General features: G+C 32.5%; 2 protein-coding genes across 2 annotated transcripts; both read left to right on the top strand.

The window, feature by feature from the left end:
- Positions 1-1,418: 1,418 nt before the first annotated feature.
- HELRODRAFT_175220 (hypothetical protein) lies at positions 1,419-2,458 on the top strand (the record flags this gene model as incomplete). Its single annotated transcript, XM_009022655.1, has 2 exons — positions 1,419-1,440; positions 1,557-2,458. 2 exons carry the CDS (start codon positions 1,419-1,421, stop codon positions 2,456-2,458), a joined length of 924 nt encoding a protein of 307 aa, XP_009020903.1.
- Positions 2,459-6,780: 4,322 nt separating this feature from the next.
- Positions 6,781-8,155, top strand: HELRODRAFT_175221 (hypothetical protein; the record flags this gene model as incomplete). The annotated part of the gene is made up of 2 exons (XM_009022656.1): positions 6,781-6,839; positions 7,258-8,155. The coding sequence occupies 2 exons, from the start codon at positions 6,781-6,783 to the stop codon at positions 8,153-8,155; spliced, it is 957 nt and encodes a 318-aa protein (XP_009020904.1).
- Between the last annotated feature and the right edge of the window lie 2,264 nt (positions 8,156-10,419).

A 10,419-nucleotide genomic window follows, 5' to 3' on the forward strand; every position in this document is an offset into this window, starting at 1 on the left:
TACGTTTTAGCATTCTTATTATCCACTAAATAATGTAACTATGAAATCAACTAATTATCAATTAAAAATCTTAATGAATGGCTGAAGCTGAAAGACTAATTTCAATGAAGTGATGTAAAATAAAATATGATTTGTGGAGAATTTCATGACGTATTTAATTTATTTAATAGATGATGTTTATAAGTAGGTAGTCACCAAATGAATTCATTACACTTTATTGTTAATTTTGGAACAAATGTGTGTATGTGTGTGTGTTGGTGTTTTGTGTGAGTGTGTGTGCGGTGTGCGTGTGTATGTGTGTGTGTGTATTACGAAACGAATCACATCACAACAAAACATGCAGTAGTATTTTATTTATTCACGTGTTAGCTTGGTCTGTCTTGTTGGACGGTTTATTACTGAAAAAAATTAATGAATGTGGTTGAATATGTTCAACATGTTAGAAAGTTATTTGTAAAAGAATTATTTATCCCTAGGGAAATATTTTGTAAAAAAAAGCAACAACATGTAATATAGTGTGGATTAACCAGATAGATTGAATCGTTCATAAGTCTTACATCCTATAAAGCTGCTATTAGAATATTATCCATCCTCTAGCAGCTAAACTTTTCAAAAATGCGTTTAAAACATAGGAATGTTTAATATGAGAGTTTGATGAAATTTAATGAAATATTAAACAAAAAATTTTGCTTGAGGGCCTATCAAATAACGACTCTCGTTATAGATCACTTTCTCGTGCTGTACAAATATGCGTATGACTGACTGTTGCATTTTAAACTACAACACATGTGCGCCTGTACGCCTATTCAACTATATATTATATATGCATGTAACATTTAATATTTGCAATATACAGTGTAAACAAATTTTTTTATTTTGAAAAAATTTATTCGAAATTCCAAATATGAACGTAAATATACTAGCACATGCGGTTAGTTGCATGGATTTGTTGCAGCAAGTTGTTCAACGTTTGTTTTAAACATTTCACAGTTCAAATTCAACGACTCCAAATGATTGACAATAACCATATCTGAAAATCGCTAATCGATCGCTGGATTCTGATTGGCTGAAGAAGTTGAAATCAGGTCAAACCGTTCTGATTGGTTAGAAGTTTTGAAAATGTAGGTTGAAGTTTTTCTTTATTACTGAGATGCTAGAGTGCGTGCGTGTATTGATTGCTGTCATCAGATGTGCATGAACGTTTGAGTTGAAATATTTCCTTGTTACAATTATGCAAATCACTCGGATGCAAGTGTGTGTTTAGAGGTGTCAGTTAATATGTGCTTTTGACGGAAGTTTTTAATTCCACTCTCTATAATTATTATTACTATTATAGTATTATAGTATCCAGCGCATTTTAAGCAAATTTTTTCTTTCGTTTTTCATCATTCGAGAAATAAATACTTACACGATTTCACATGGCTGCCACTTTCAAACAAAGTTAGTCTAACTTTTAAAATTATTAAAATATTTATTCGTGGTATACTATTATTATGAATATTATAACAATTGTGACAATAATAATAGTTATTAAAATATCAATACTTTTTTTAAAGAGTTCAACCAATCAAAAGAACTCTTGGTGCAATTGAGAAAGAAACTTCTAGAAACAGAAAATCTTGAAATCCAGAAAGAATTGCTACACCTGGTCAGTTTATTGGAATCGCCGTTGTTTTGTCGTCTCGTATGTCTGGAGGACTCACTATCTCAGCTGAATGATATCTCGAAGTTGAAGGATATCAAAGAGGACAACTTCGATATCAACACTAACAGCGGCGAGTTGGTTTTTTTCTCGCGGAATGCATCCCACAGGAAGCCACTGTCAGGCGCTCTGAGGGCGAGCTTTCTCCAAAACAGAAATCGGTCGATAAAAAATTCGGCTGCTAGTAAAAAAGTAACGGAAACGACTATTGATGACGTCGAAGATGAACCAAAGAGTAAAAATATTGCCGATAACGATGTGGTGAATAATGAGAATAAAAAAAATTTAGATGAAAAAATTCCAAATTTTGATTGTAACAATGATAATAATAAAACCGATCTTAATAATAAAACTGAAACCGGATTGCTAAAATTCATCGTGAAAAATGAAAATGATCGTGAATCGAAAAATGTTAAACAACATTCACTCGACCATGACAGACGTGAAGCTAGCAAGAAGGACAGACCTTCAACACCCCTTCCTACAAAATCCATCAAGAACAAAACTTACCACCAGAGTTTGGAGTTTCTTGATACTTCCAACAAAAAAAAAGATACGGGAAACACTTTCCAAAAAATTCAGCTTAAAAAATCGAGTCCTCAACATGATTATGGCTTCGGGATTGTGGAAGTGAAGGATGAAAGAGGGTGCCATGTGGGATTTTTCGTTGAGGGAATACTCTCTGAAGGAATTGCTGCCAGGTTTAGTCATCATTTTTCCACTTTTCATCATTCCACATTCAACTTCATCTACTAATAAATTTTTGCTTCATTTATGACTTGAACAGTATTTAGTAAATGGTAATGAGTGAGTGGGTGAATGAATTAATGAATTAACGAACGAATGAACGAAAAAATAAATGAATAAATAAGCGAGTGAATGAATGTTATATACATCTTCTACGTTCACAATACATAATTTTGCACTAACAAAATTCAATATATCAATCATTCAAATTAAGGTCATATCAATGAACATTATGTGCCACTCATCAACACATCGTTAATATATACTGAATAGTTGAAATTGTATAACTATACTATATAGAATTATACATATTGTTTAAAAATTTATTCAATTATATGCGTTTAATATTTTACCAATAGTTCTCTTCAGATAATTTTTTCTAAATTTATTTTCTGATTAATTTAAATTGTCGTTCAAACAAACGTTCTAGCGGAGAAAGATGAATGACTGTACTTAAAGCTTATCTCTATAATTACCCTTTTTTCAAGTGTTTGTTTAGTTACGTAATTCTAAAACATACATGAAGTTCTTCAATGTTGTTTCTTCACTTGTAAAATTTAAAAGTTGATTACAAACACACACACAGCGCACACATATATACAAATGGAAAGAGAAGGAGGGAAAGAGAGAGAGAGACAGAGAGAGAGAGAGAGAGAGAGAGAGAGAGAGAGAGAGAGAGAGAGAGAGAGAGAGAGAGAGATACACACGCGAACATTGAAAAAACAGATAGGCGATCAAACATTAAAAATGCTTCAAAGTATTTCAAATATGTTGTCTGTTATTCATTTGATCGGAGCTAATTCAATTTTAACGAGTCGTACGTACTATATATGCATGCAGTTTTTTTTATAGAATATAACGATGATTATGCAGCAAAAACATGATATAAAATTATAATTTAAAATGGCGAAGAATTGAATTTGAATTGGCGAAGAATTTTTTCAATTTTAACAAAACTTGAATCCAACAAACTTAACAATGTTAATTTTTAGCTTTTCTATTTACCCACTTGGGATCATAACCAAAAAAAAATTTTTCAACTTGAATTATCACAGTTAGAACAGAAAAAACATGGCCAACAACAATGGAAGAAAAAACAAAAAAAAATACTACATCAACATCAGCAGTACTTCCAAAAAATAACAATTATCCAACCTTATCAAACCAGTGTTATTTATCAATCCACCAAACAAACTTAAACTTTATCTTGACGTGTTTTATGCCTGCAAACACACAAACACACACAAGCGCACATAAACAAACGCACACATACACATATGCATACAAACATATATCAGTGAACATTCACGTACACACGTATACACATAAATTCTCACAAACATTTAAAATTAAACACCATATAGGTTTGCACATTATAACACACGTTTCATCGCCAAACCCTTGAAAGTACAGACAAAAAGACAAATCAAATTACGAAAAAAAACTACACACATACACCACTCACATAGATGAAAAAAACACACATTACACACACGCACACATATAAATATATAAGAATTGTTCTGTGTGAGTTGAAACTTTTGTATTCAGCGTATAAACAAGGGTTTATCTGCTTACATGCTCCCGTTCACTGGTGCGTAAGGGAGTTTTTGCGTGTTGGCCGGCCACAAATTTACGTAGATCACGTCCTGCTAGAGAATTTTCTTTTACTTTTGAACATTTTCACGTTTTTGTTTTGTTTTTGTATGATTTTTTAATTTGTGAATTTAATTCAAGTATTTTTTATATTCAAATTATCTTAGTTTTACGTTCTCTCCAAATGTTTATGAAATTTTGTTACATGTGACATGTTTAAAAATTGGCGTATATATTGTACAACACACACACCTACACAACACACACACACGCATATATATATATATATATATCATATTGTATTTGTGTGTTTATAATAATGTGAAAAAGGAATGAATGGAGCTTTATTGAATGTTCTAGAATGATTGCTGCTGCTTTATAAACATAGAGAGATGTATGTTTGTATTGTTTATATGCATATATACAGATATATACATATGCTATATGTATAAACATATATATATATATATATATATATATATATATATTTGTGATTGTATATGTTTGTATGTCTGTATATGTCTGTATGCACGTTTATATATATATATAATTTAATGAATCATTTTTCACTGGATTGCTATTTCCTTAGCGGTCATTCACTTTTCGATTTAACATCAGCTCGGAGTTGCAGCACTTCCACTTATATAGATTTGGTCATCTAGACCTTTCTACTAGCACGTCTATATTTTATTAGTATCATAAAAATGCTATAACAATCCAAGACTATCCAAACTTTTAGCCAATCTGAACTCGTTTGTTTGAAGTTGTTCGAGTTGGATTTGCGTCAGATGCGTCATCTACAATATAACATTTTAATCGTCCGGTCTGAAGGAACTAAAATTTTAATTTAGAAACGAGGAACAAAAATTTCAAAAGAAAAGTTAACAGAATGAACGATTAAATGAAAACAACTTACTCTACGCGTGTTTAAATTCGAAGTAATTTGCATCATTTAAACCCACATCTAGACTTCATCTTAATGTGTCATTAGTTTTCTACTTTGCAACGTATATTCTAATTAAACTATCATTCAATGTTCCCTTTTGTGACTGCTCACAACGTTTACTGAATTCGCCATTCCCACCACCTCATCACAGTGGGAGGAGCAAGCACTGTTGTTGAATTATTTATTCCACATCATATGCTACTTTCCATTTGATGCATACCCATCATTTATTCAGCAGCTTTTTCTCAATAGGAGTTTTTCTTCAGTCTGTTTAGTGCCGCATTCATCAACGTCGTATGAAACAGAAATTATTCATTCGTCAAGATCATTCATATGCGGAGTAGTGATTTATTGAAACGCTCTTGCGAAAACATACACCAGAACATTTGCAGATAGGTTTTATAACCTGCTTTAAACGCATACACAACTGAACACAATACCTGTTAGGTATATAAGTAAATACCATAACAGGTTATAAATAATAATTAGCACTTGGAAAACACGGAGAAGAACCAACTGCACACTGCGTACAAGTGTGCAGTTGGTTCATTGCTTTGTTGGCACAGAAGAGAAGACTGGTGCGTTCTACGTTGTATGTCTGAACGAACATGCTTTGCTCCCAAGTCAATAACAGTTGGGAGAATATAAGCGTACATTTTGCATATGCATCTGTATGTCGAATGTCATTATCATACAAGTGTGTGTGCGTATGTTTACATGTATGTTTGTATGCATACATGTTCATGGAGTTATACGGATACGAATGTTTATGTAGGTGCATTTGTATAATTGTTGATGTATGTATGTATGTATGTATGTATGTATGTATGTATGTATGTATGTATGTATGTATGTATGTATGTATGTATGTATGTATGTATGTATGTATGTACGTACATGCATGCATACATACATACATACCGACGTACATACATACATACATACGTATGTACTTACGTACGTATGTATGTATGTATACATGATCGGTGTTATAATCTTTCTATGCACAATCGCTGCTGATTTTTTTGTTTTCCTTATTATGCAGATTGTTTGGTTGTTTTTTGTGTTTCTTCAAATCGTTATTTCGTAGTGATTATCAGTATAAACATTGTTGGAGCAACTAAAAGTGAATGTTTATTCTAACGGAAGATTTATTTTTTGAACTAATATGTTTACTTGATAATTGAGTTTTATTGTGCTGAGATAATATAATTTTTCACGTAACGCTGTTTTAAATAAAAGTGATTGCTCATATGCCTGTTTGGATATATTAGAATTTTTTTCTTCAATTTTTAAGACTATACAATATTTTAATAATGATGTGATTGATATCATTTCATAAACATTTCATTGGTTTATAGATAGTACATTGATTTTTATAACATTATGAAATATTGAACATTAAACAACATGTAACTGATGTTACATAGTAAAATATTTAGTAAAGCACTTATCACTTTGTTAAACAACTCAATGATTGATCTGCTATAACTGATAAATTTGTATAACTAATAACATACTTAACCAATCATATCTGCAAATCAAATTGACGGTGAGTCGAGTTGTTGTAATATTGTCTGGCGTCTGTATATTATTGTGATATGATGATTATTTCAAAACAATGCTCTAAAATTACCTGATGTGTTTGGTGTTAATGTAAAATTTGTTAGATGAAAATTGTTTGGTGTTAATGTAAAATTTGTTAGATGAAAATTGTTTGGTGTTAATGTAAAATTTGTTAGATGAAAATTGTTTGGTGTTAATGTAAAATTTGTTAGACGAAAATACCATGTTGTTCCGGTGCAACGCGTTTACACATTCGCAATTTAAGGTACATACACACTTAAGGTTTGACAATATATTTACTGTGTAAGATTTCAAATGCTGGAAGAATGTCGAGTTTATCTTTCATTTCCTGTCTCCAAGTTCTAGCTCGTGGCTGCTCTTATGGATGAGTTTTGTAGGTTTTCATATGCATGCACACGCGCATCCGCATTCACACGCACGTATATGAGCACGTACACGCACTCGCACACATGCACACGCACATATGTATACATACAACTGATTGATTTAGTGAATGTTTAATTATCATTGCAAATGATTTCTGGTCAATTATACGGATTGATAATAATTTGTCAATGGTATAACGTTCAAGAGAATGGTCCATCTACATTCAACCATTTAACTCAACTTTTATTAAAATTATCATTTGGGAAATATTTTTAAAACATTCCACCAATCCAATCAATTCATTTTAAAACAGGAACGGAAAACTACAGGAGAACGATCGACTGCTGAACATCAACAACCAGCAACTGACCTCACAAACAACTCAGAAGCAAATACTTCATGCACTTGCATCCAACACCATCAACATTCTCATTGCAAGAAACCAATTCGGTTCCGTCATCAATTTGCCTGAATCAGTTGAGAATTTGACATTTTCAACACTTTCAAAGCCGTCTAAGACAGATACTACTTCAAAGCAAAGACCTATTTCGTTGTTCCTACCGAAGAATGTTGAGTTCTGCGACGAGAGTTACAAAGGTTGCGAGGTGCCAGACAGTGTGGATGCATTTCAGAAGCAATCTCAAGGTCTGATTGCCTTCGACAAGCAAGTCATCAGCTCGCTGAAAAAGCAAAATCTAAAACAAGATAAACAACAACAGCAGCAGCTGAAAAGATTGCAACAACATCAGCAGCATCTGCAACTTCTGCAACAGCATCAACAATTGCAACAGAAGCAACAACAACAGAAACAACAACTGCAACAACAATCTTTCAAATCTAAACCTCTTCCACAGCCAGTTTATTCTCAAACTTCTATTCAATGTTTTCAAAATTCGCCTTCGCACTCCCCAAAGCTAACTCTACCACAACAACAGCCACAACAGCAACCACAACAACAGCCACAACAGCAACCACAACAGCAACCACAACCACACATATCGTCATCAATATCAACATTACAACTATCATCATCATCGTCGCCGTCAAAGTCTCCAGAAGGTTCTATCAATAGATCAGCAGCCACTGGAGCGCCTCCACTGATACAGAAAGATGCCGTTGGGCAAAATGAAACTCCACTGGCAGAAATGGTGGTCGGTACTATTGATCTGCCAGATTCACTTCTAGTTCATTATAAATATAAACTTTCATGATATTTGTTTCATAATATTAGTAAAAAATATTAATTATTTTGGAAATATATAATAAACTGCTCTGATTTTACATGAGTTAGTCGAAAGTTGTTTAATTTTGAATGCTTGATTTGGTTGTTACTTGCAACACAACATAAATCACGTGAGACTACATATGTGCCCATATGGACATAAATTTCAGAAATCATCATCTTCATCATCATCGTCATCACTGCATCATCACCTACCATCTTCATCTTCATTATCATCCTCATCATTACTACTTCCTACGTCTAAATCATCACCATCACCATCACTACACCACCCTTACTAACACACATTCATCATACCATCTTCATATCATCATCATCATCATCATCGTCATCATTGTTACATCACTTCATCGTCAACATTGGAATAATTGGCACTCACAATCATCCCATCTCCAAGCAGTCAGCCAATATTACGGGCTTTGTGTGCTCTCATAATCTGTTTCTTATTAAGAATTTATAGGGAGCCTGGGTCCTGCTGTATAAATGAAGGCATAAATCTAAATAAATTACTACGTGTGTGCGTGTGTGTGTGTTTGTGTGTGTTTGTGTGTGTCTGTCTGTGTTTGTGTGTGTGTGTTTGTGTGTGTGTGTGTGTTTGTGTGTGTGTGTCTGTGTTTGTGTTTGTGTGTGTGTTTGTAAATTTACCATTCATAAATCATTATTTCGAGAATGATTGAATTTATAAAGCGAACTAATGATTGAGTGAACGACGAATGAAATTAATTAATTAATTAATTAATGACCTATAAATAAGTTAATTAATTAATTGACAATTAACAAATAATTGAAAGATTTTATCAAATTCTGCAAACCTAAACGCATATAATACTGAATTCTCCACTTATTAAATCATTATCTTAAGCATGGCTGCCTGATTATAAAATAACGGAGCATTGCATGTTGGGATGCAATTTTTACTCACTCACTCACTCACTCACTCACTCACTCACTCATTCACTCACTTACTGCCGTCCCGTTTGGCATTATTATTTTATTTTTTATCATAATGATGACGGTGATAAAAACTTTGTTCCTGATGACGATGATGACCTTAAGCTGAACTATTTATCATTCTCAAAATCATCATCGTCGTCTACATAGTCTCATTTTCATTGTCAACATCATCATAATCGTCGTTAGCTCTGTCAACATTTTCATGTCACATTATCTTAGTGATAATTAACATCGTTGTCCTTATCATCATCGTCACCACCATCATCTTCATCATCGTCATCGCCATCTTTGTGGATTAATATTATTACAACCTTACAACAACAAATTTTAAAAGAAATAAGAAAACTTTTCATTCAACTTTTTCTTGGACGGAGGTTAACAATTTTTCTTTAAAAATTTTTCTTTAAAAATTCCTCTAAAAAATTCTTTCAAAAAATTTTTCTTATTCGTTCATTGTAAGCGCTCGATAACGTTATTAAAACGTGGTTTATGCGTTCGAGTAAAACTTGCTCATGCCCGCCAATGAAGGAATGAAATTTTATTATATATAAATGTACAATTCAATAATTTTATAAATCAATTTGTAGATGCATCCATATATGGACACACACACACACACATATACACACGCACATACATACACACACACACACACATACATACTCACATGCATACACAAATACACATATAGAAACATACAATAAATAGTAACTCATGTTAGATAGGTCACTGAATGATGACAACAAATGTTTATTAAGAATTTTTATCACTCATTTAATGCTTGATACGATACTCATTAGCATTTATATTACTACCTTTATAACACTAAAACAAACTATCCATTATTATTTTTATTACCCGAACCTTTTTTCATATTCTTACTACTACTACTACTACTACTACTACTACTACTACTACTACTACTACTACTACTACTACTACTACTACTACTACTACTACTACTACTACTACTAGTACTACTACTACTACTACTACTATACTACTACTACTACTTTTAAGGCTGCTTTTGCTACTATAGTTGATACAATTGCTACTACTGCTACTGCTACTGCTGCTTCTACTACTACTAATAATAATAATCCGTGTGAGATGGTGAAGCCGACGATAACAAAAAAAAAACAAATTTTAGGTTTTATTGTTTCGTGAGGGACGCAATTGAATTTCTTCGCCGGTTCATTCACTTTTAGTTTGACCAGGTTTGACGTCATCGTCATTTTAGTCATTTTTATTATCATTGTAATCATTTTAGAAATGAAA

Source organism: Helobdella robusta, assembly GCF_000326865.2.
Source record: "Helobdella robusta unplaced genomic scaffold HELROscaffold_32, whole genome shotgun sequence".
NCBI lineage: Eukaryota > Metazoa > Annelida > Clitellata > Rhynchobdellida > Glossiphoniidae > Helobdella > Helobdella robusta.